Source organism: Salmo trutta, chromosome 9 (genome assembly GCF_901001165.1).
Source record: "Salmo trutta chromosome 9, fSalTru1.1, whole genome shotgun sequence".
NCBI classification, from domain to species: Eukaryota; Metazoa; Chordata; class Actinopteri; order Salmoniformes; family Salmonidae; genus Salmo; species Salmo trutta.
Window position 1 is genome coordinate 31,703,163 of NC_042965.1, and position 27,826 is coordinate 31,730,988.

Genomic DNA, 27,826 nt, shown 5'->3' on the forward strand with positions numbered 1-27,826 from the left:
TCTTTCACTTACTTGCTGTGCTGTTTCGTTGTTCAGTCGTTTCATTCTCAACCAGGATTTCAATGGAAGGCCATTTGGGTCTTTGCGTGTTAAAAAAGATACATGTCAAATAACACTATTTGACGTGTATCAGAAGTTGATGTCGAAACAAATGATGCTTTATTACCAATGCAGTATTGTAAACGCATCGTTTGTGGCCGGTGTTTGCTTGTTTGCAGACTTTTTTGTACAGCTTTGACAGTGCTACTGTATTTTTTTTGACAGGCAAAGACCCAAACGGCATTCCATAGTATGTATGTTGTGAAGCTAATAGAAGTGACGCTATTATTGTGTAACTGCGGTAGGGCAACATCTGAAAAATAGTGCACTTGGTAGTGTGTACTGGTGCTCGACCAGTCAGCGAAAGCCAACATCACCCACAACAGAGAACGGTTGATTGTCAAGGGCAATGAATTCCATTATCTTGGCTTTAATGGATTTCACCTTTGAGTTGTCTCGCTGAAATGTTCTTACTCTTTCAAATGGCTGCTCGACTTGTTGACTGCTTGATCCAAACAGCAGACATTATGGCCTAGATTAGGAATGCTGTGTTGCACATGTAGCGCAAAAGTTTATGTGGAGTCATTATGTGGAGTCATTATGTCCTGTACGGTAGCTTTGACATGTGGATCTCCACCTTCTGGGAGCAGCTGAAGCCTTTGTTACAGAACACAACAGCCAGAGAGGTGAGAGGTCACCTCCTCAAACGCGCGCGCTTTTTCATTTCTGCCCACACAGTGGTAGGCCACACAAGGCTGAGACCTGCTGAACTGTATCAGACAACTTTTTTGCTATTGTACCTAACATTTTACCTAACATTTTTAACATTTTTAACAGTTTACAACAAAGGAGTTTTTTTTTTTACCGGGAACGTGTCTCCGGTAAAACATGTACTTTGCCATGATTGTCAGTTATGTAGCTGCTCTACTGATAATCTCAGTGCGTCCTTGCTGGGATGACACAAATCTACTGCCGGAGAATATCTACACCAAACACATTGGTTCACCGATCCACCGGAGCGGACTATACACAGCATACCATAATGTTCTGAATAATGGCCAAGTCTACCTCGCTCCCTATTCCACTGAACCGCTTAGGCGTGACAAACACAAGTCCAACATTTATCGGAAACTGTTAAACTACCTGTTCACTACCCTGCTGCTCTCCGGGGATGTGCAACTTAATCCTGGGCCTAACATCACCGAGCCAGCGATACTCACCGGAGTGGAAAGCAGGGGATGGCCTCGTCCACAGATCATCGCCGCTGTGGAAGTGGGTGAGTGCTATAGTCCCATGGTTTCTCTCGATTCACCCGGCTCCAGGATAGATTTTGACTCTTCAAACATACCCAAGCCGCTATATGCGATCCCTGACTTTGCTTCTGGTACGCAAGTTGTTTTAATTAGTTCCCCACATCCAGTGCAAGCGGGAGGGATTGTTGGTTCCGCTACCGAACTGCCCCTAATCAAAACGGCCTAAACCCAGCTGTCAGAAAACACAGAAAATGTAACTTTTTTCAATGTGTCAATCACACTCGAGTCATCTGGGACCCACGGGCTAAGCCCAAGGGACTACTAGGAGGGCACTTGAACATTCGTAGTGTCATTCCAAAAAGTGATCAAATTCAACATCTATTCACAGACTCCAACCTTGACTTCCTCTGCCTCTCAGAGACATGGCTCCATAAAAACTCTCCATGTGCTGCTTTGATTGTGCCTGGCTACAATGTTTTCAGGAGAGACAGGATTGAAGGAAGAGGAGGGGGTCTGATGATTTACGTTAAAGAACATATCCGATGTAAACAAATTGAGTGGTCATGTGATAATGAACTAGAATGTATTGGCCTGAACGTTACACTGTCTCCCCAAATGTCTTTTACCCTTATTGGAATGTATAGACCACCTTCCACCAAAAGTGTGTTTTTGATCAGTTTAATAACATGCTTAGGGAATGTGATTTTGGGAAGGAGGTCATCTTAATGGGAGATTTTAATATTAATTATGAAGACAAGGCTTGTAGGAAAACCCTCAAACGGATCACTAATACCTTTGACCTTACACAGCTCGTTAAAGGGCCAACCAGGGTGACTTGTTGCTCTAAAACACAGATTGATTTGGTGTTCAGTAATAAACCAGAGAGAGTGACTAAATCATTCAATATGGTTACTGGGCTGTCTGATCATAATTTGACACTTATAGCCAGAAAGTTGTCTAAGAGCAGGTTTAAGCTCTCTACTGTTAGAAAGCCGGATCAACTAAGAATACCTAAGAGTGAATTAAACTATTTTGAAAACGCAATTAATGGAATTAACTGGAATGATCTCTTGTCCTATACAGACGTGGAAGCTGATAGTGAGGTTTTTCTATCCACAATCCAGGCTACAATAAATGGTTTCCTAAAGAAAATCAAATCCAAACCTGGCCAAAAGAGCACTCTTCCTTGGCTAAATGGAGAAATTTGGAAATTGATGAAAGAACGAGATTATGCTCTAAAAACAGCCCTAAAATCCAAATTAGAGCATGACAGACGTAGGTTTACCATGTTGAGAAATAAGGTGATGAAAGAAATCAGACAGGCCAAGGCAAACTTTTTTATTAACATAATTGGTGAGGCAAAGGTAAATTCAAAATTGATCTGGGAGAATCTAAAAAAGTTAACAGGGAAAGACCATAGTAAAACTGCAAAAAGACTAGAAATCATGGTGAATAACAATCTAACACAGGATGCAGTCGAAATAGCAATAGCCTTCAATTCCTACTTTATTGACTCTGTCATGGTACTGACACAGAACCCCTCCACTGGTTTATTGGGCTCAGTGCTAGTGAATGACGCTCAACCTGTCTTCATCATAAGGGAGGTTTCTGAGTCAAAGGTGAACAAGGTGATTAGCTCACTAAAGAACTCTAAATCCAAAGATGTGTTTGGGCTGGACTCTACCGTTCTTAAAAACTACAAAGAGTCACTCATTGGCCCCATTACTAAGGTCACCAACACATCTATTGGTCTGGGGGTGTTTCCAAGGGTATGGAAGTCAGCCATAATAACGGCCATCTTTAAATCGGGCAACCCTGCTGACGTGAGTAACTACAGGCCCATTAGTATACTACCTGTAGTGTCGAAGGTTGTTGAAAAGTGTGTAGCAGAACAACTGATTTCCCACCTCAACAACAGCCCCTTCACATTACACTCCATGCAGTTTGGCTTCAGAGCGAAACACTCCACAGAAACGGCCAACTGCTTTCTTCTGGAAAATGTGAAGTCCAAGATGGACAAAGGGGGCGTTGTTGGGGCTGTGTTTCTGGACCTAAGGAAGGCTTTCGATACTGTTAACCATGAGATTCTCATCACAAAATTGTCCAAGTTCAACTTTTCCCCCGATGCCTTGAGATGGATGAAATCATACCTTGAAGGCAGAACTCAGTGTGTCAGAGTGAGCAATGAGCTGTCGCCCACTCTTAGCTATGATGTGGGCGTGCCCCAAGGGTCAATACTGGGGCCCCTCTTGTTCAGCCTGTACATTAATGATCTGCCTTCCGTCTGCACTGGGTCTGAAGTTCAAATGTATGCAGATGATACAGTGATATATGTGCATGCAAAGAGCAAACAACAAGCTGCACAAGAACTCACTACTGTAATGGTCCAGGTTACAAAGTGGCTCAGTGACTCGTGTTTGCATCTCAATGTGAAAAAAACAGTTTGCATGTTCTTCACAAAGAGGGCAACAGATGCTACTGAGCCAGATGTCTATGTGTCAGGGGAGAAGCTCCAGGTGGTATCTGATTTTAAGTACCTTGGAATCATACTTGATTCCAACCTCTCTTTTAAAAAGCATGTGATAAAGGTAATTCAAATAACCAAATTCAACCTAGCTAATTTCCGATTTATACGAAATTGTTTGACCACAGAGGTAGCAAGAATGTACTTCAAATCGATGATACTCCCCCACTTAACATACTGCTTGACTAGTTGGACCCAAGCTTGCTATACAACATTAAAACCTATTCAGTCTGTCTACAAACAGGCTCTCAAAGTGCTCGATAGGAAGCCCAATAGCCATCATCACTGTTACATCCTCAGAAAGCATGAGCTCCTGAGTTGGGAAAATCTGGTGCAATACACCGACGCATGTCTTGTATTCAAGATCCTAAATGGCCTAGCTCCCCCTCCACTCAGTACTTTTGTTAAACAGAAAATCCAAACATATGGCAGCAGATCCACAAGGTCTGCCATGAGAGGTGACTGTATAGTTCCCTTAAGGAAAAGCACCTTTAGTAAATCCGCTTTCTCTGTCAGAGCGTCCCATGTCTGGAATACACTGCCATCAGACACACATAACTGCACCACATATCACACTTTCACAAAATGCATGAAGACATGGCTAAAGGTCAATCAGATTTGTGAACATAATCACTAGCTGTGTATTGCCGCTTTCCATGTTGTCTGTTGTCTGTAGCTTGTGAGGTGTGGAAACACTTTGTTTTTATGGATTTTGTCTTGTTGCTTTTTGTTCTATGTTGCTCTGTCTGTATGCTACATCTTGCTTGTCCTATGTTGCTCTGTCTTTATGCTATGTCTTGCTTGTCCTATGTTACTCTGCGTGTGCTCACTGTTCTATGATTGTCTATATTGTAATTGTTTTTAATAACCTGCCCAGGGACTGCGGTTGAAAATTAGCCGGCTGGCTAAAACCGGCACTTTTACTGAAACGTTGATTAATGTGCACTGTCCCTGTAAAAATAAAATAAACTCAAACAAACTCAAACATCGTTTTTAACATCGGCATTAAACTAGACATCGGCCGATACCGATGTTGGCATTTTTAGCAATACCGATATGTTCACCGATATATCGTGCATCCCTAGCTGAACCTGTTTTTAATTCTCATTTTCTTTATGGGGGTGTGTTTTTTAACAATACCACTGAAAATATTTTTTAAAAAGGTCCAAGCGTCTTCGACAGAGGGGATCAAGCTGATTCTATACCATTTTACAGAGGCCAGTTCATGAACAAAGGCTTGCTCATTAAAGTTTTTTAGCAAGTGTCTATGACAAATCAGGACAGATCGTTTCACTGAGCAGCCATTACGAACACAGGCTGTAAAACAGTGATCACTAAGGTCATTACAGAAAACACCAGACTGATACCTGTTTAAAGTCATACCTTGTGGGATTGGTAATAATCTGAGAAAGATATCGGGAGTCCCATTGCTTTAGGACTTGGTCAGGTGGTTTAAGCATGTCCCAGATTAGGTCACCTAGCAGGACAAATTCAGACTTAGTATAAGGGGCCAGGAGAGAGCTTAGGGCCGGTAGGGTACAGGCCGGTGCTGATGGAGGACGATAGCACCCAGCAACCGTCACAAAATAGCTATTTGGAAGTTTAATGCTTTAAACCAGCAAATTAAACTGTTTGGTGACAGACTTAGTGGAGACATTCGCGCGCTGAAGGTGATCCTTGGTAAAGATTGCCACTCCCCCACCTTTGGAAGATCTGTCTTGCCGAAAAAGGTTATAACAATAAAGGTTAACATCAGTATTCAAAACACTCTTCCTTAACCACATCTCAGTAATGACCGATACATCTAGATTGGAGCTGTGAACCCACACTTTCAATTGATCCATTTTAGTTAATAAGCTTCTAGTGTTATAACATGCAGAAAACCCAGGCTTTTACGAGAGCATAAATCAGTGAAGCAGATATCAGAGAACAAGTCGGAATTGGGGCTAGCAACAGGGTATACATGCACATTTCCAGATATCATCAACAGTAAATCAATCAAGGCACAGCATAGGACAGGGAGAGCTCTGCAGTGCTGATTTATGACATCTGAATGTGCATCAGATGGCAACAAGATCATATTGTACAGCATTTTCATCGGGTAGCATGAAAAAAAAGCCGGCGAGAGGTGGTTAGAATAGGATGGGAGGCCAAAAGTCTGTGTAACCAATAGAGAGTCAGAGTCCCGAGTGTGGGAACAAACATAGTCTGTCCCACGGTTGGGTGAAGAAAGTTTGTAGTCAACAAAGTACGCAGGAGTCATGAGGCAAATAGCAAAATGCACATAAAAAATATTAAGCATATAACGACTTGGGGCTTGGGGCTAGCCATTGTAAGTTCAGAGTCACTCGCCCCAACAGTGCGTGTGTGCTGGAGGCAAGCGAAAGCTCGGAAGAGATAGGTGAGTGGGGTGGAGGTACCTGTACCAGACAGGGGGAGACAGGCCAGGGCAGATGGTGAACAGATCGCCAGGTGGAATTACAAGCAGGCAACGGGAGTAGGTGTCACACCCACTTGGGAGAAGCTTTTATTTCTGGAGGCAGATTCTTGTAGAAAATGCCAGTGAATGGTCTTTGAACAGCAGGAGGGGGCTTCAGAGGACGCTTCAAAGACTCCTGTCACTTGTTGGGGTATTATGGGGTATTGTGTGTAGATCGATGAGGGAAAAAACAACAATTTAATTCATTTTAGAATAAGTGTCACGACTTCCGCCGAAGTCGGCTCCTCTCCTTGTTCGGCTGGCGTTCGGCGATCGGCGATCGACGTCACCGGCTTTCTAGCCATCGCCGCTCCATTTGTCATATGTCCATTTGTTTTGTCTTGTTCCATACACACCTGGTTTTCATTCCCCAATCAATCTACATGTATTTAGTCCTCTGTTCCCCATCATGTCTTTGTGTGTAATTGTTTATTGTTACGTGATTATTTTGTTAGGCGCTGCACTTTTGTATTAGACCGTGTTTATGGCACTAGTATGTTTTATGTGCTGTCGTTGTTGACCGGTATTAAAGTGCGCCTGTTTCATATACTCCGCTCTCCTGCACTTGACTTCACCTCCCATATACGCGCCTAACAGTAAGGCTGTAACATAAAAAGTCAAGGGGTCTGAATACTTTCCGAATGCATACAATTATCTTTTGAATTTTCCTGTTTTCTGTTTTATTTTTCTCTGTTTTGAATTTCTTTCAGTTTTTTTCCTACAATTATTCATAGAGAAACAATGAAAATGGATGTTCTGAATCCATGTCAATGCTTAAATCACATCAGAATAAAATGTTTTATGTCTGAGAGAAAAACTAACACATTTGCATTTTGGAGGGTAATTCCCCTTTAATTGTGCATCTAGCAAGAGAGGAATGTGTTGATCTAGCGAAGTTGCTGTTGTTAGGCCTACTGCTGCAGTACATGTCATGCCAGATTTTGTAAAACAATGGCCACCCAATTGATACAAATAATCATGATATAGGTCTGCCAGGTAAACCTACTTTGTACTTAACATTTCATTTAGAAGATTATCGGGAAAGTCTTTCTGTCTACCCACAAGACAGTTATCATTAGCATCTAGTGCTGAGTGATTAGTGCTTTTAGAGGCTGGTTCGGTTTCGGTTCGATTATTACAAAATAATCCCGGTTTTCCATTTTAAATCATTAAATGCGCTATGCATTATGTTGGTTGAACGCTGCAACAACACAGAATAACACAATTAATGAAAATCCCATGATGGTAGTGACTGCCCGTTACTGCTTATCACTTATTAACCATCATTTATTCACACTTTACTTTAATAAAATATTCAGTTGTTATGTATAGTATATGTGTTTTATTTGATGACTATCATTTCATTCCAAGTCATCATCTCATCTCTATAAAGCTGCTGTCTATGCTGTCTGACAAAATCACTATTTTAGTAGTTCTGCAAAGTAAATTAGGCATGTGACTGCTGAATATCAACCATAAATCACCCAGATCATGCACTTTCAGGTATAGATATCTTGCAAAGCAACTTCTCTCTATCCCTGTCCATCATACATTCTTCTGTCTCTTCTCTCCATTTCTGCCTGACACCAAACAGACAGACAGGGGCAATATTGCTGGGAATGAATTGGCAGATATTGTGTTAGGTTTGGCTTTTGAAGCCAGTAGTGGCTAACCAGGTGTGGGATAATGTGAATGTGACTTTTATTGGGTAGTAGCCAGGAGCTGTATGTTTATGACAGTTTGCCATGGACCAAATGGGAAAAATACATGTACTTTCAGAATTGCTTGGTGAGCTACTCATAGGTGTGCTACGATCTACCTGTTGGAAACCCTTGCTCTAGCTTTACAAACCAAATAAAATGACAAGTTATGGCGGTGCTTCAAGTTGAACCATTTGCTTTGTCCAGACCAGGCCACCAGTATCCTATCTTACACCCCTTATCCCCTGCATCCTAACCCCCATAGCCAAACCCTTACCCCTGCCCTTACCCCTTACCCCCAGCTACAGGCCACACACATACTAGTGATGACTTTGACTCCAGGTATCAATTTGTTAAAAACTATGTATATAATCGCTTTTGCTAGATCTGGTATTTGTCATCCTATAGCTTATTTTCCATCTTCTTTTTAAATAGTGAACCAACATATTTTCAGCACTTTTATTTCCATTACTGATCAAAACACATTTTCTCATGATCTCTCTTGTCTGTCTGCAGCAGACATATAGTGATCAATATGCTTGGAACATAAAATTGCAATAAAATCGCAGTATCAAATCAAAATGTATTGTATTGTGAGGTCTTTGGCAATTCCAAGCCCTAACACACACACACACACACACACACGTTTTGTTCTTCTTTTCTTGTGGGGACCTAAAATACATTTCCATTCAAAATCCTATTTTCCCTAACCCGTAACCCAAAACCTAACTCCTAAGCCTAAACCTAACCACTAATCCCTTACCCTAACCCTAATTCTAACCCTCATTTTAACCCTAATCCTAAACCTAAATCCTAAATTTAAAATAGCCTTTATCTTAATGGGGCCGTGGGAAATGTCCCCACGAGGGAGAATTTTCCTTGTTTTACTATCCTTGTGGGAACTTCTGGGTATTTTAGGTCCCGACAAGTATAGAAGGACCAACCCACACACACAGTCCACACATGTTTTACTGTCTTTTGGATGGGACGTTAAACAGGTGTCCTGACTCTCTGTGGTCACTAAATATAACATTGCACTTATTGTAAGAGTAGGGGTGTTAACCCCGTTGTCATGGCTAAATTCCCAATCTGGCCCACATGCCATCATGATCATCTAATCATCCCTGGCTTCCAAATGGCTCATCCCCCTCCTCTCCCCTGTAACTATTCCCCAGGTTGTTGCTGTAAATGAGAATGTGTTCTCAGTCAACTTACCTGGTAAAATAAGGGTAAAATAAAACATTTAAATATCCTTGAGGGGACCCAAAATAGATTTCCATTCAAAATGCTATTTTCCCTAAACCTAACCCTTACCTTAACCTTAACCTCTAACCCTAAACTCTTAACTCCAAACCCTAAACCTAATGGCATTTGTCCTCATGGGGATGTGGTTCTTGGTTCGAGGGAGAATTTTCCTTGTTTTACTATCCTTGTGGGGACTTTGGGGGATTTTGTCTCTGATGACCGTGGAGATGTTTGGATTCATGCTGGGGTTGATCCCTGGGTTAACACTGTAGATGGTCTCTAATGGTCATTAACGGTTGTGTTGCGGTCTGTCTGTTTCAGGTGCTGGTCCTGTCTCTGATGACCGTGGAGCTGTTTGGTATGATGGGGCTGATAGGGATCAAGCTCAGTGCTGTTCCTGTGGTCATCCTCATCGCCTCTGTCGGCATAGGAGTAGAGTTCACTGTACATGTTGCTCTAGTGAGTGTACACACACATACACACACACACACACACACACACACACACACACACACACACACACACACACACACACACACACACACACACACACACACACAATATCCTTTACTATCCTTGTGGGGACCTAAAATCCTATTTTCTATAAACTCTAACCCAAAACACCCTAACCTTAACCTCTAACCATAGCATAACCCTAACCGTAAACCTAACCCCTAAGCCTAAAATAGCTTAACATAACACACACACACAGAAAGTGTTTTGTATATTTACAAATGACATTATAGTGTGTCTGATGAGTTGTGTGTGTGTACGTTGCAGGCGTTCCTCACAGCGATAGGGGACCGTAACAGACGGGCAGTGCTGGCGTTAGAACACATGTTTGCTCCTGTGTTGGACGGAGCCTTCTCTACTCTACTAGGAGTCCTCATGCTAGCAGGCTCTGAGTTTGACTTCATCGTCAGGTGAGTGGGACCAGTTGTGGGACACACACACACACACACACACACACACACACACACAGCACAAACACACACACACACTCACACATACAGTACACACGCACATGAACACAGACACTCATGCACAAAGACTACATGCACACTCAAATACACATGCACACACTCATGGAAAGAGACTCATACTCTCTCACACACTCAAATACACATGCACACACTCATGGAAAAAGACTCATACTTTCTCACACATTCAAATACACATGCACACACTCATGGAAAGAGACTCATACTTTCTCACACACTCAAATACACATGCACACACTCATGGAAAGAGACTCATACTTTCTCACACACTCAAATACACATGCACACACTCATGGAAAGAGACTCATACTCTCTCACACACTCAATCTCTCATACTCTCTACAAGTAAGCACAAAACATTTGACATAAACAATTGCATTTATAAGTTTTATTGACAAGTGTCAATTACAAAAATGTCAGCAAAAGCCTGATAAAAATGAATTTATATGAATGCTGTAAGTACAGACATTGTTTGCTCAGTGGGAAATTAATATCAAATTAGTCAGTAACAACTGTGTGGAGTTTGTGACAGCAACTATGTGAGCTTCATGTCCTGGGATGTCCTATGATCTTCTATGTAGAAGAACCCCTTACAGTATTATAGACACTATGTCCTGGGGTTTCCTATGATCTTCTATGTAGAAGAACCCCTTACAGTATTATAGACACTATGTCCTGGGGTTTCCTATGATCTCTATGTAGAAAAACCCCTTACAGTATTATAGACACTATGTCCTGGGGTTTCCTATGATCTTCTATGTAGAAGGGCCCCTTACAGTATTATAGACACTATGTCCTGGGGTTTCCTATGATCTTCTATGTAGAAGAACCCCTTACAGTATTATAGACACTATGTCCTGGGGTTTCCCATGGCCTTCTATGTAGAGGAACCCCTTACAGTATTATAGACACTATGTCCTGGGGTTTCCTATGATCTTCTATGTAGAAGAACCCCTTACAGTATTATAGACACTATGTCCTGGGGTTTCCTATGATCTTCTATGTAGAAGAACCCCTTACAGTATTATAGACACTATGTCCTGGGGTTTCCTATGGTCTGCTATGTAGAGGAACCCCTTACAGTATTATAGACACTATGTCCTGGGGTTTCCTATGATCTTCTATGTAGAAGGGCCCCTTACAGTATTATAGACACTATGTCCTGGGGTTTCCTATGATCTTCTATGTAGAAGAACCCCTTACAGTATTATAGACACTATGTCCTGGGGTTTCCTATGATCTCTATGTAGAAAAACCCCTTACAGTATTATAGACACTATGTCCTGGGGTTTCCTATGATCTCTATGTAGAAAAACCCCTTACAGTATTATAGACACTATGTCCTGGGGTTTCCTATGATCTTCTATGTAGAAGAACCCCTTACAGTATTATAGACACTATGTCCTGGGGTTTCCTATGATCTTCTATGTAGAAGAACCCCTTACAGTATTATAGACACAATGTCCTGGGGTTTCCTATGGTCTGCTATGTAGAGGAACCCCTTACAGTATTATAGACACTATGTCCTGGGGTTTCCTATGATCTTCTATGTAGAAGAACCCCTTACAGTATTATAGACACTATGTCCTGGGGTTTCCTATGATCTCTATGTAGAAGAACCCCTTACAGTATTATAGACACTATGTCCTGGGGTTTCCTATGATCTTCTATGTAGAAGAACCCCTTACAGTAATATAGACACTATGTCATGGGGTTTCCTATGATCTCTATGTAGAAAAACCCCTTACAGTATTATAGACACTATGTCCTGGGGTTTCCTATGATCTCTATGTAGAAAAACCCCTTACAGTATTATAGACACTATGTCCTGGGGTTTCCTATGATCTCTATGTAGAAAAACCCCTTACAGTATTATAGACACTATGTCCTGGGGTTTCCTATGATCTTCTATGTAGAAGAACCCCTTACAGTATTATAGACACTATGTCCTGGGGTTTCCTATGATCTCTATGTAGAAGAACCCCTTACAGTATTATAGACACTATGTCCTGGGGTTTCCTATGGTCTTCTATGTAGAGGAACCCCTTACAGTATTATAGACACTATGTCCTGGGGTTTCCTATGATCTTCTATGTAGAAGAACCCCTTACAGTATTATAGACACTATGTCCTGGGGTTTCCTATGATCTTCTATGTAGAAGAACCCCTTACAGTATTATAGACACAATGTCCTGGGGTTTCCTATGATCTTCTATGTAGAAGAACCCCTTACAGTATTTTAGACACTATGTCCTGGGGTTTCCTATGATCTCTATGTAGAGGAACCCCTTACAGTATTATAGACACTATGTCCTGGGGTTTCCTATGATCTTCTATGTAGAAGAACCCCTTACAGTATTATAGACACTATGTCCTGGGGTTTCCTATGATCTCTATGTAGAAAAACCCCTTACAGTATTATAGACACTATGTCCTGGGGTTTCCTATGATCTTCTATGTAGAAGAACCCCTTACAGTATTATAGACACTATGTCCTGGGGTTTCCTATGATCTTCTATGTAGAAGAACCCCTTACAGTATTATAGACACTATGTCCTGGGGTTTCCTATGATCTCTATGTAGAAGAACCCCTTACAGTATTATAGACACTATGTCCTGGGGTTTCCTATGGCCTTCTATGTAGAGGAACCCCTTACAGTATTATAGACACTATGTCCTGGGGTTTCCTATGATCTTCTATGTAGAAGAACCCCTTACAGTATTATAGACACTATGTCCTGGGGTTTCCTATGATCTTCTATGTAGAAGAACCCCTTACAGTATTATAGACACTATGTCCTGGGGTTTCCTATGATCTTCTATGTAGAAGAACCCCTTACAGTATTATAGACACTATGTCCTGGGGTTTCCTATGATCTCTATGTAGAAAAACCCCTTACAGTATTATAGACACTATGTCCTGGGGTTTCATATGATTTTCTATGTAGAAGAACCCCTTACAGTATTATAGACACTATGTCCTGGGGTTTCCTATGGTCTGCTATGTAGAGGAACCCCTTACAGTATTATAGACACTATGTCCTGGGGTTTCCTATGATCTTCTATGTAGAAGGGTCCCTTACAGTATTATAGACACTATGTCCTGGGGTTTCCTATGATCTTCTATGTAGAAGAACCCCATACAGTATTATAGACACTATGTCCTGGGGTTTCCTATGATCTCTATGTAGAAGAACCCCTTACAGTATTATAGACACTATGTCCTGGGGTTTCCTATGATCTTCTATGTAGAAGAACCCCTTACAGTATTATAGACACTATGTCCTGGGGTTTCCTATGGTCTTCTATGTAGAAGAACCCCTTACAGTATTATAGACACTATGTCCTGGGGTTTCCTATGATTTTCTATGTAGAAGAACCCCTTACATTATTATAGACACTATGTCCTGGGGTTTCCTATGATCTTCTATGTAGAAGAACCCCTTACAGTATTATAGACACTATGTCCTGGGGTTTCCTATGATCTCTATGTAGAAAAACCCCTTACAGTATTATAGACACTATGTCCTGGGGTTTCCTATGATCTTCTATGTAGAAGAACCCCTTACAGTATTATAGACACTATGTCCTGGGGTTTCCTATGGTCTTCTATGTAGAAGAACCCCTTACAGTATTATAGACACTATGTCCTGGGGTTTCCTATGATCTCTATGTAGAAGAACCCCTTACAGTATTATAGACACTATGTCCTGGGGTTTCCTATGATCTTCTATGTAGAAGAACCCCTACAGTATTATAGATACTATGTCCTGTGGTTTCCTATGATCTTCTGTGTAGAAGAACCCCATTCAGTATTATAGACACTATGTCCTGGGGTTTCCTATGGTCTTCTATGTAGAAGAACCCCTTACAGTATTATAGACACTATGCCCTGGGGTTTCCTTTGATCTTCTATGTAGAAGAACCCCTTACAGTATTATAGACACTATGTCCTGTGGTTTCCTATGCTCTCTATGTAGAAGAACCCCTTACAGTATTATAGACACAATGTCCTGGGGTTTCCTATGATCTTCTATGTAGAAGAACCCCTTACAGTATTATAGACACTATGTCCTGGGGTTTCCTATGATCGTCTATGTAGAAGAACCCCTTACAGTATTATAGACACTATGTCCTGGGATTTCCTATGATCTTTTATGTAGAGGAACACCTTACCTTCTAACTACTATTGTGGAGCTTGTGAGCGTTATAAAGCAAAACATGTTACATGTGCGTGTTCGCTCAAACCATTCTCATTCTACAGACATTTTTGTAAAACAAGGGCTCCTTCAGGATCTGTCCTTCTCTCACAAACACCACTCTAGTTCAGCCCCCATTAATCACACAGACTAATGTTGGGTATTCATGGATGCAGAAGAAATAGACGAATCCAATGGTACAGAAGTCTGTAGCTCAAACACACAATGTTTAAAAGGGATTAGAAGTCCAAAATGTACCGGTGTTACGGTGATCCTCATTGGTTAACCAAAGTCCCAGAATAGCACTGATCCAGACAGCCAAACTCAGCTACTGCTCTGTTCAGTCATTCAGTATCATTACGTTTTACATTTCTTACGTAAAACATGTTCAGAGACAGCCATGTATGCATTAATGAATCAATTATACAATCGTACATTTGACTTAGTTTTTACCAATCTAACTACATAACAACATAATGGTAATCATTTATTTGAATGGTAAACGTCCATTGATAAACTGGGTGAATCAAGATGTATCCTAGGTCTATTTACATGAATGCATATTCAATAAGAGTGTGTGCATACATTGAGTTACTGAGCTTGTTTTGGCTGATTTCAGGGGATAGAGATCGCAAAAATCTGTTTCCTTTCAATTTTGGGACTTATTTTATTGTACTGCTCATCATCATTTGCAGAGAAGTGGCTTAATTTATAAAAGTGTGCGCGGGGGGGAGACCAATTAGGTAAATTAATCAAGTTTTGCTGGAAATCAGCTTTGAAATCAGCGTTATGGTTTGCATGTTATCACAACCAAAGTACTAGGGGTAGTGAATTTATGTTGGCTTCAGCTGTCAGCTAGCAAGGAAAGTTAGCCTACAAAGCTGAACGCTACTGGTATCTTCTTGCATTGTAAGGTGTTCTAACCTGTATGGACATTATTTTGCAAGCAGTGATGAACAGTTTCAACATTTCTACCTGCCGGTGTCACATTATTCAAGTGTGTTATCTTCTGTGGTGTTTCTGTGGCGTCAGTCGAGCGTTAAGGCTGTGCCTGAGCCTGCATGTCACACAGGAATCTACCTGAAACGCCACTCATCCGTGAAGGCCGCTTTTCCCTCCATCCCTTTCTACTCTCTCTCTCTCTCTCTCTCTCTCTCTCTCTCTCTCTCTCTCTCTCTCTCTCTCTCTCTCTCCCTCTGTCTTTCTCTTTCTCTCTTGCTTTCTCTCTCTCAGACACACACACACTTCAATGCTACTGTAGTTGAGGGGAAGGACGGGAGAAATGCAAATGAAAACTAACACGCGGGAGGTGTGAGACATTATGCCTATTATTAAGTGCTAAGCATATTGGCTCTAAATAAAACATGTTCATTGGTAGCACTGCTGCTCCCAATTTTAAAAACGTTAGGAGCACTACATGAAATTTAGGAGCACCAGAAAATAAGATGATTTAAATTGATTGAGATACAGCCCACAGTATATTGGGCTTCTACTTTTGAAGCACATGTGGTGCACTAGAAATGAATATGTAACACTGTAAAGGCATTTTTCCCATTGAGATGCATTGCATTGGAAATTGTACACTGTCTCTTTAAAAATGGCGGATTTGTGATGAGGACATGCAAGAGATCTCTCATTCATTGATTGCTATGATCATTAATCTCCTGAAGAACCCATCCCTTTTCCTTTCATTCTGTGCCCCAAAATGTTGGTTATACTGGTAGTTACCAGGTTGTTAGCTCGCTAGCCAATGACGTAACATGACTGAACAAAGTGTAAACAAATGGTTAACGATGTAAAATGCCATTTTTTTGTCTGTTTTAAATCGAATTTCCTGCAGTTCTATACACTTTTCCATGTCTTACATACCAGGGGTTGAAGCCCGGCCAAGCTATTAATCGTATTATTATAATTTTTTGTAGTCAAGACCTGCAGTCTGCCAGTTGGGTATGGGGGCGCGACAGAAAGATACAAATGTTGTGGCGGTAATATGGGTCAGATCTTTTTAGCTGGTTGGGCTACAAGCGAGCCGTTTCCGTTGTAGTAATGGTGCCACCATGACGCTATTGAATCTGCACCCACTTTTTTCTCTAGGGCACTAGAGTACAGCGTAACGGTACAGCGTAACCTTATCATTAAAACAATCATTATGTGGGAGATCTTTTCCCTAGTCTCACAGTGGGTGCTCCCAAAATAAACTCCTGGTCACACAGCAAAATATTTTGTTGCATATGGGACCAAGTTGATGGCACTTTAGAGCCGTAGCTAAGCCTATCTTGGAACAGTGTCTAGGTTATGTCCGCAGACTACTGTCTAAGTAGCCATTAAGGAGAAGTTTTGTAAGGTGGGTGATCTATCTCTTTAAGAAAATAGGGTCATCTCCACCCATGTGGTCTGGAAACACACACACCGCCCTGCTCCCTGACCTTGTTATCATGGGGGTCAACGATGGAGTGCTTAGGAGTGAGAGTGCACACACACACACACTAACCCTTCTCTCCTCATGTCCTCTGGTCCACTTAGTCTCTGTCTCAGGCTATTTGAAGCCTGCGGTATTCTGCGCCTGAAGACTGCAGAATAACAACACAGCCAACTCCTATTTTTCTTTTCATGCCGAAATAAATGTTTCCCTGACTTTCCTTGTCAACCCCTCAAATGTTTTCACTACAAACAGCTCCAGCGCGTTGTGTGTGTTTGTGTGCGTGGGTGGGTGCTTGTGTGTGTGTGTTCCAGTGTAGATGTGGCTTTAAACCAAGGCAGAAGCTCTGTGAGTTCAGCTACTTTCCCCGTCTTCGTGTCGGGAGAGGCCAACAGCGAGGAGAGGAGAGGGGGCAAAGGGAGAGAAGAGAGGAGAGGGGGCAAAAGGAGAGAAGAGAGGAGTGAGGGAAAGGGAGAGAGGAGAAGGGGAAAGGGAGAGAGGAGAGAGAGGAGAGGAGAGGATAGGGGGGAAAGGGCGAGAAGAGAGGAGAGTGGGAAAAGGGGGAGGAAATGGGGAAAGGGAGAGAGGATAGGATAGGGGGAAAGGGAGAGAGGATAGGGGGAAAGGGAGAGAGGAGAGGTGGGAAAGGGAAAGAGGAGAGAGGAAAGGATAGGGAGGAAAGGGAGAGAGGAGAGGAGAGGGGAAAGGGAGAGAAGAGAGGGAAAAGGGAGAGAGGAGAGGGGGAAAAGGGAGAGATGAGAGGGAAAAGGGAGAGAAGAGAGGGAAAAGGGAGAGAGGAGAGGGGGAAAAGGGAGAGATGAGAGGGAAAAGGGAGAGAAGAGAGCAGGGGGGGAAGGGAGAGAGAAGAGGATAGGGGAAAGGGAGAGATGAGAGGGAAAAGGGAGAGAGAAGAGAGGGAAAAGGGAGAGATGAGAGGGAAAGGGAGAGAAGAGAGGGAAAAGGGAGAGAAGCTGTAGCCCAAGCTCCCTCATTGTATGCTCACCCCCTGTCCCCAGCCTCACCCCCTGTCCCCAGCCTGACCCCCTGTCCCCAGCCTCACCCCCTGTCCCCAGCCTCACCCCCTGTCCCCAGCCTCAACCCCTGTCCCCAGCCTCACCCCCTGTCCCCAGACTCACCCCCTGTCCCCAGCCTCACCCCCTGTCCTCAGCCTCTACCCCTGTCCCCAGCCTCACCCCCTGTCCCCAGTCTCAACCCCTGTCCCCAGCCTCACCCCCTGTCCCCAGTCTCACCCCCTGTCCCCAGCCTCAACCCCTGTCCCCAGCCTCACCCCCTGTCCCCAGCCTCAACCCCTGTCCCCAGCCTCAACCCCTGTCCCCAGACTCAACCCCTGTCCCCAGACTCAACCCCTGTCCCCAGACTCAACCCCTGTCCCCAGTCCCACCCCCTGTCCCCAGGCTCAACCCCTGTCCCCAGGCTCAACCCCTGTCCTCAGTCTCAGCCCCTGTCCCCATCCTCAACCCCTGTCCCCAGCCTCAATCCCTGTCCCCAGCCTCAACCCCTGTCCCCAGACTCAGCCCCTGTCCCCAGACTCAACCCCTGTCCCCAGCCTCAACCCCTGTCCCCAGCCTCAACCCCTGTCCCCAGACTCAACCCCTGTCCCCAGACTCAACCCCTGTCCCCAGTCTCAACCCCTGTCCCCAGCCTCAACCCCTGTCCCCAGACTCAACCCCTGTCCCAAGTCTCAACCCCTGTCCCCAGCCTCAACCCCTGTCCCCAGACACAACCCCTGTCCCCAGTCTCAACCCCTGTCCCCAATCTCAACCCCTGTCCTCAGTCTCAGCCCCTGTCCCCAGACTCAACCCCTGTCCTCAGCCTCAACCCCTGTCCCCAGACACAACCCCTGTCCCCAGCCTCAACCCCTGTTTCCAGACGCAACCCCTGTCCCCAGACTCAACCCCTGTCCCAAGTCTCAACCCCTGTCCCCAGACTCAACCCCTGTCCTCAGCCTCAACACCTGTCCCCAGACTCAACCCCTGTCCCAAGTCTCACCCCCTGTTCCCAGCCTCAACCCCTGTCTCCAGACTCAACCCCTGTCCTCAGTCTCACCCCCTGTCCCCAGCCTCACCCCCTGTCCCCAGACTCAACCCCTGTCCCCAGCCTCAACCCCTGTCCCCAGAGTCAACCCCTGTCCCAAGTCTCAACCCCTGTCCCCAGACTCAACCCCTGTCCCCAGTCTCAACCCCTGTCCCCAGACGCAACCCCTGTCCCCAGCCTCAACCCCTGTCCCCAGACGCAACCCCTGTCCCCAGACTCAACCCCTGTCCCAAGTCTCAACCCCTGTCCCCAGACTCAACCCCTGTCCTCAGCCTCAACCCCTGTCCCCAGTCTCAACCCCTGTCCCCAATCTCAACCCCTGTCCCCAGACTCTACCCCTGTCCCAAGTCTCAACCCTTGTCCCCAGACTCAACCCCTGTCCACAGACTCAACCCCTGTCCCCAGACGCAACCCCTGTCCCCAGTCTCAACCCCTGTCCTCAGTCTCAGCCCCTGTCCTCAGTCTCAGCCCCTGTCCTCAGTCTCAGCCCCTGTCCCCAGTCTCAACCCCTGTCCCCAGTCTCAGCCCCTGTCCCATTCTATAGCCTGTCTAAAAAGTCCTATTTATTGATGCTACTTCGCTGGGCAAATTGAACCAGCAGCTCTCTCTTTTCTTCTCTTTTCTCTCTCTCTCTCTCTCTCTCTCTGTCTCTCTCTCTGTCTCTCTCACACACGCATACACCATATGCACACACATACTGAATAAACACATTAACACACACACACAAACACACATAGACAGTAAGCATTCTCCAAGAGGATGGAGCAACTTGAGCCCGAGCACTGAGAGGACACACACACACACACACCCACACAAACACACACACACACACACACACACACACACACACACACACACACACACACACACACACACACACACACACACAGGAGAACGAAAAGTGGAGTAAAGCCTTCCTTAATGAAGGAACTGTAGAGGGGAGAAAAATGAGTAGGAGAAAGAGAGAGAGAGAATGAGTTTTACCTGATACACTGGAGATTTAATTAGACAGGGTGTTTTACCTGATACACTGGAGATTTAATTAGACAGGGTGTTTTACCTGATACACTGGAGATTTAATTAGACAGGGTGTTTTACCTGATACACTGGAGATTTAATTAGACAGGGTGTTTTACCTGATACACTGGAGATTTAATTAGACAGGGTGTTTTACCTGATACACTGGAGATTTAATTAGACAGGGTGTTTTACCTGATACACTGGATATTTAATTAGACAGAGTGTTTTACCTGATACACTGGAGATTTAATTAGACAGGGTGTTTTACTTGATACACTGGAGATTTAATTAGACAGGGTGTTTTACCTGATACACTGGAGATTTAATTAAACAGGGTGTTTTACCTGATACACTGGAGATTTAATTAGACAGGGTGTTTTACCTGATACACTGGAGATTTAATTAGACAGGGTGTTTTACCTGATACACTGGAGATTTAATTAGACAGGGTGTTTTACCTGATACACTGGAGATTTAATTAGACAGGGTGTTTTACCTGATACACTGGATATTTAATTAGACAGAGTGTTTTACCTGATACACTGGAGATTTAATTAGACAGGGTGTTTTACTTGATACACTGGATATTTAATTAGACAGGGTGTTTTACCTGATACACTGGAGATTTAATTAGACAGGGTGTTTTACCTGATACACTGGAGATTTAATTAGACAGGGTGTTTTACCTGATACACTGGAGATTTAATTAGACAGGGTGTTTTACCTGATACACTGGATATTTAATTAGACAGGGTGTTTTACCTGATACACTGGATATTTAATTAGACAGGGTGTTTTACCTGATACACTGGATATTTAATTAGACAGGGTGTTTTACCTGATACACTGGAGATTTAATTAGACAGGGTGTTTTACCTGATACACTGGAGATTTAATTAGACAGGGTGTTTTACTTGATACATTTGAGATTTAATTAGACAGGGTGTTTTACCTGATACACTGGATATTTAATTAGACAGGGTGTTTTACCTGATACACTGGAGATTTAATTAGACAGGGTGTTTTACCTGATACACTGGAGATTTAATTAGACAGGGTGTTTTACCTGATACACTGGAGATTTAATTAGACAGGGTGTTTTACCTGATACACTGGAGATTTAATTAGACAGGGTGTTTTACCTGATACACTGGATATTTAATTAGACAGGGTGTTTTACCTGATACACTGGATATTTAATTAGACAGGGTGTTTTACCTGATACACTGGATATTTAATTAGACAGGGTGTTTTACCTGATACACTGGAGATTTAATTAGACAGGGTGTTTTACCTGATACACTGGAGATTTAATTAGACAGGGTGTTTTACTTGATACATTTGAGATTTAATTAGACAGGGTGTTTTACCTGATACACTGGATATTTAATTAGACAGGGTGTTTTACCTGATACACTGGAGATTTAATTAGACAGGGTGTTTTACCTGATACACTGGAGATTTAATTAGACAGGGTGTTTTACCTGATACACTGGAGATTTAATTAGACAGGGTGTTTTACCTGATACACTGGAGATTTAATTAGACAGGGTGTTTTACCTGATACACTGGAGATTTAATTAGACAGGGTGTTTTACCTGATACACTGGAGATTTAATTAGACAGGGTGTTTTACCTGATACACTGGAGATTTAATTAGACAGGGTGTTTTACCTGATACACTGGATATTTAATTAGACAGGGTGTTTTACCTGATACACTGGATATTTAATTAGACAGGGTGTTTTACCTGATACACTGGAGATTTAATTAGACAGGGTGTTTTACCTGATACACTGGAGATTTAATTAGACAGGGTGTTTTACCTGATACCCTGGAGATTTAATTAGACAGGGTGTTTTACCTGATACACTGGAGATTTAATTAGACAGGGTGTTTTACCTGATACACTGGAGATTTAATTAGACAGGGTGTTTTACCTGATACACTGGAGATTTAATTAAACAGGGTGTTTTACTTGATACATTGGAGATTTAATTAGACAGGGTGTTTTACCTGATACACTGGAGATTTAATTAGACAGGGTGTTTTACCTGATACACTGGAGATTTAATTAAACAGGGTGTTTTACTTGATACATTGGATATTTAATTAGACAGGGTGTTTTACCTGATACACTGGAGATTTAATTAGACAGGGTGTTTTACCTGATACACTGGAGATTTAATTAGACAGGGTGTTTTACCTGATACACTGGAGATTTAATTAGAAAGGGTGTTTTACCTGATACACTGGAGATTTAATTAGACAGGGGTTCTTTCCTGATACACTGAATATTTAATTAGACAGTGGGGTCTTACCTGATACACTGAATATTTAATTAGACAGGGGGGTCTTACCTGATACACTGGGGATTTAATTAGACAGGATTGTAGAGCGCTGGGAATTTCACAGGGGCTTAGCTGTAAAGAAGGTAAAGAGAGAAAGAAAAAGGCAAAGAAAGAGAGGAAGGTAGGCCAGGGTGAGGTGCTGTTCATTGTTCTCTTTCTATTCCTTCTATACTAAATTGTTTAAATTCTATACTTTGCTTCTGCCTATTTTTTTTAGATCAGAAAAGGAGAGAGGCCCCTGTCCTTTTGTACCCCCCTTCTCCCTACTTCCCACTTCTCCCCTTCCTTACCCCTCCCCCTTCTTCACCCCTCAAGCCCCTTCCCCCTCCTTCCCCCTTCTCCACATTCCTGACTGCTTTGTTGTCTTCATGTTTGCTTATACACCGCGCACCCCACTTTCTCCCTCCCTCCCTCCCCCTTTTTTTCCATGCCTTTGAATTAACCAACTCCAGTTAATTGTGCTTCCTTCTCTTTCTCTGTGCGGCTTTCGAAAGACTAACCCTCTTTGGCAGGACTTGACAGGTAAATTTCTGTTTCCTACTTAACCAACGTACATGTGTGTGTCATGGTCTTTTCAGGCATGTGTAATGGTTGATCTAGTTCATGTTTAGCACAGCCTCTCCTGTTGTTCTGTGGTGGCTCCAGGTATTCTCTTTGTGTGCGCACGCACGCACGCACGCGCACACACACACACACACACACACACACACACACACACACACACACACACACACACACACACACACACACACATATATACCTATAAACACCCATGCACACCCACCCACACCAGCCTGCCAACCCACCCACCCACACAAAACACACACACACACACACACACACAGACACACACACACACACACACACACACACACACACACACACACATATATACCTATAAACACCCATGCACACCCACCCACACCAGCCTGCCAACCCACCCACCCACACAAACCACAAAACATACACACACACACCCACAGAAACCACACACACTCATGTTGGCTGTCATGCTTACCCTGTGGTTTTGCAGATGTGTCATTGCTCTAATGCCTGTGTTCGGTGGTGTTCATTGTGGTTGTCACAGGTGTATCTATGTGATGCTGCTAATGTTCCACTGGTTAAGTTGTTCAAAGCTTCTGCCAAAATGACCAGAGAATGTTAGTGGTTGTGACTCTTTGCTACCTATCTTCTGTGGTGTTGGTGTATGGTGGTTGATGAAATGTCGTGCCCATGTTGCCTGTCTTAACAGTAGACTGTGTTGGTTTGTTGCAGGTATTTCTTTGCTGTGCTGGCCATCCTGACCATTCTGGGGGTGCTGAATGGTTTGGTCCTTCTCCCTGTGTTGCTGTCTTACTTTGGCCCCTATCCAGAGGTCAGATGGTTTCTCCCGCAGAAATACTATAATTGCTTGCACACACATATTTCTTTACACACACACACATTTTTTACACACACACACATTTTTTACACACACACACATTTTTTTACACACACACATATTTTTTACACACACACATCTTTTACGCACACACATTTTTTACAAACATATATTTTTCACACACACATTTTTTACGCACACGTATTTTGGTGAACCAACACTAACTTTTTATTGAATGTTCTAACACGAGCTCATCATGAAATTATTTAGCAGCATAGTTTGTGTAAAAACAAAAAAAAGGAATCAAAATAATTCCCTCATCTCCTTACACCTCCCTCCTTTTTCTGTCCCCCTCAGGTGACTCCTGTTGATGGGCGTAGCCAGTTACCCACCCCGTCACCAGAGTCCCCTCCTCACGTGGTCCACTTCTCCGTCCACCCCTGCCACACCACCTCAGGGACGGGGACAGGTACAGGCTCTGACTCGTCAGACTCTGAGTACAGCTCCAACACCACGGCATCAGGCATCAGCCAGGAGCCCCAGCAGTACAACCTCCCCACCACTAGAGGCAGAGTTGGGAGAGCAGAGGAGGTGCGACGAGGAGCAGTGCCAAGATGGACATCTAGACAAGGAAACGCCACAGCCCACTCTTTGTCTTCTGTAAGTGCTTCGGATAATGCCCACACACACGTGACATACAGTGGAAGTCAGAAGTTTTCATACACCTTAGCCAAATACATTTAAACTCAGTTTTTCACAATTCCTGACATTTAATCCGAGTAAAAATTCCCTGTCTTAGGTCAGTTACGATCACCATTTTATTTTAAGAATGTGAAATGTCAGAATAATAGCAGAGAGAATGATTTATTTCAATTTTTATTTCTTTCATCACATTCCCAGTGGGTCATAAGTTTACATACACTCAATTATAATTTGGTAGCATTGCCTTTAAAATGTTTAACTTCGGTCAAACGTTTCGGGTAGCCTTTCACAAGCTTCCCACAATAAGTTGGGTGAATTTTGGCCCATTCCTCCTGACAGAGCGGGTGTAACTGAGTCAGGTTTGTAGGCCTCCTTGCTCGCACCCGCTTTTTCAGTTCGCCCACAAATGTTCTATAGGATTGAGGTCAGGGCTTTGTGATGGCCACTCCAATACCTTGACTTTGTTGTCCTTAAGCCATTTTGCCACAACTTTGGAAGTATGCTTGGGGTCATTGTCCATTTGGAAGACCCATTTGCGACCAAGCTTTAACTTCCTGACTGATGTCTTGAGATGCTTCAATATATCCACATCATTTTCCTACCTCATGATGCCATCTATTTTGTGAAGTGCACCAGTCCCTCCTACAGCAAAGCACCCCCACAACATGATGCTGCCACCCCCGTGCTTCACGGTTGGGATGGTGTTCTTCAGCTTGCAAGCCTCACCTTTTTCCTCCAAACATAACGATGGTCATTATGGCCCAACAGTTCTATCTTTGTTTCATCAGACCAGAGGACATTTCTCCAAAAAGTACGATCTTTGTCCCCATGTGAAGTTGCAAACCGTAGTCTGGCTTTTTTATGGCGATTTTGGAGCAGTGGCTTCTTCCTTGCTGAGCAGCCTTTCAGGTTATGTTGATAAAGGACTCGTTTTACTGTGGATATAGATATTTTCGTACCTGTTTCCTCCAGCATCTTCACAAGGTTCTTTGTTGTTGTTCTGTGATTGATTTGCACTTTTCACACCAAAGTACGTTTATCTCTAGGAGACAGAAGGTGTCTCCTTCCTGAGCGGTATGACGGCTGCATGGTCCCATGGTGTTTATACTTGCGTACTATTGTTTGTAGAGATGAACGTGGTACCTTAAGGCATTTGGAAATTGCTCCCAATGATGAACCAGACTTGTGGAGGTCTACAATTTTTTTCTGAGGTCTTGGCTGATTTCTTTTGATTTCCCCATGTTGTCAAGGAAAAGGCACTGAGTTTGAAGGTAGACCTTGAAATACATCCACAGGTACACCTCCAATTGACTCAAATTATGTCAATTAGCCTATCAGAAGCTTCTAAAGCCATGACATAATTCAACTTAGTGTATGTAAACTTCTGACCCACTGGAATTATGATACAGTGATTTATAAGTTAAATAATATGTCTGTAAACAATTGTTGGAAAAGTTACTTGTGTCATGCACAAAGTAGATGTCCAAACCGACTTGCCAAAACTATAGTTTGTTAACAAGAAATTTGTGGAGTGGTAGAAAAACGAGTTTTAATGACTCCAACCTAAGTGTATGTAAACTTCTGACTTCAACTGTATGTTCACACTCTTTGTTTGAACATGTTGAGCATGTGTACAAGTTGTTCTGATTTTCTGATCTCTCTCCTGTCAGTCGGTCCTGCCGGAGTCGGATGCCCACCCTGGTGCATCCCGTCGCTTCAGCAAGAGGGACCTACAGTCGCTGTCCCCAGCCCACCCGCGCATGGACGCTTTTGAAACTGCTACTGAGGCTGGAGGCCATTACGGCTTCGGGGGCCATTTTGTCTCGGGAGGCAACCGAGAACGTTCTGCAAGGCACAGAACTCGTCCATCCCACAAACCCCGGCCCAATCACCACCAACCTCACCACTCTAACCCTGCCCCTACTTACTGCCAGCCCATCACCACAGTAACGGCCTCTGCATCGGTTACCATCGCCGTCCACTCTGCCTCTCCCCCCACTCAGAGCCCCACCGCCTCTTACCCAGGACACACTGCAGCGGACAGTTACCACACAGCAAGGGGCGCAGAGCCTGAGCCTGCCTTCCAGCACCCCCATGTGCCACTGGAGGTCCATACGGGTTGCAGAGGAACCAAGATGGACACCAAGGTGGAGGCCATGGAGCTCCAGGATGTGGAGTGTGAGGCAGCTGAGAGCGACTGTGATAAGAGGGCAAGCTGAGGTGAGCCTCAATGGAGTTTGTAGCTTCTCATGACAGTGAAGTAATTCACATGTTAGTATTACATCCACAAATTACTTGGAATGAATGTTCCTTTTACTTCTTTGGTTTTGTTACTTGCAAAAATGTCCCCATTCAGTCCTTCAAACCCTCTTTACTGCAAACTGAACATAATATATTGAGGGTTGTGCCTTTAGAGAGTGAGATGTGTGTGCTGTCATGACAGGTTTCTAACTCTGTGTTGTCTGTCTCTCTGTTGTTCCAGTGGGGGAGAGCAGAAGCACAACGGCCAAAGATGGACTCCTTCTCTCACTCAGCGGCTCAATGCAGTGCAGCTCAGCGACACACATAACCCAGTGGTGGCTAGTGCCATGGTGCTCATTCTTACTGTAACCCCATGGATGTTTGTCTTAGATATCTCTATCCATCATTAAAAGATGTATACTTATGTAAATATGAACAAAGAAGTAGCTATAATGTAGGAGCTGTACAGCTCCTTTTTTTAACAAACTGGGGACATCATTTTCTTTGGCGTGTGTGTGTTTTTGGTTTTACTTTCCTTGTCGGGGCCAGAAGTCATCACAAGGACAGTAAAACATGAAAAATTGGAGACATTTAGCCAGTCCCCACACGGAGAAAGGCTATTTTAAGCTTAGGGGATAGGTTTAAGGTTACGATTAGGGTGATGGTTAGAATTAGATTTAGGAGTTAGGGTTAAATAAGGGGATTGGGGTTAAGGTTAGGGTAAAGATTAGGGTTAGATTAAGCCTTAAGGTTAGGGTTAGGGGTTAGGGAAAATGGGATTTTGAATGGGACCAATTATTTTGTCCCCACAAGGACAGTAAAACAAACGTGTGTGTGAGAAATCTCTGATTACTGTTGTTCACTCGTCTGTGGATCTGTGCCATGAGGAAGCTTCATCTAGACAATACAGTTCAGCATACATTGTTGCTGCTTAAGATATTTTGTAATAATGTATAATAACTTGTATAATAATTCTATGCAAATGTTTATTTTATGTTAGAAAGAGGTGAATGTGTAAATGTGATTGTGGGTGCGTAGGTGGGTGTGTGCGCAGGTGGGTGTGTGCGCGGGTGGGTGTGTGCGTAGGTGGGTGTGTGCGCGGGTGGGTGGGTAACTCATCGGATACATCTTTATAAAGAAATAGACTAACAATCACGTCAAGTGAAACTACTCTACAGCTACACATGGCATGTATGTGTGTGTTTATATATGTGTGT

At 43.4% G+C, this 27,826-nt stretch overlaps 1 protein-coding gene across 2 annotated transcripts in view; it reads left to right on the top strand.

The window, feature by feature from the left end:
* LOC115200404 (protein patched homolog 1) overlaps positions 1-27,343 on the top strand; it is a 148,044-nt gene extending 120,701 nt beyond the window's left edge. The window contains exons 19-24 of one of the 2 annotated variants that reach the window (XM_029763456.1): positions 9,562-9,699; positions 10,021-10,163; positions 23,561-23,660; positions 24,024-24,326; positions 26,039-26,588; positions 26,851-27,343. In XM_029763456.1, coding sequence (XP_029619316.1) covers positions 9,562-9,699; positions 10,021-10,163; positions 23,561-23,660; positions 24,024-24,326; positions 26,039-26,587 — 1,233 coding nt within the window. In that variant the 3' untranslated portion in view covers position 26,588; positions 26,851-27,343. Of the gene's footprint in view, positions 1-9,561; positions 9,700-10,020; positions 10,164-22,779; positions 22,808-23,560; positions 23,661-24,023; positions 24,327-26,038; positions 26,589-26,850 lie in introns of those variants that run through there. The other variant, XM_029763457.1, reaches the window with a different exon arrangement.
* Positions 27,344-27,826: the final 483 nt, after the last annotated feature.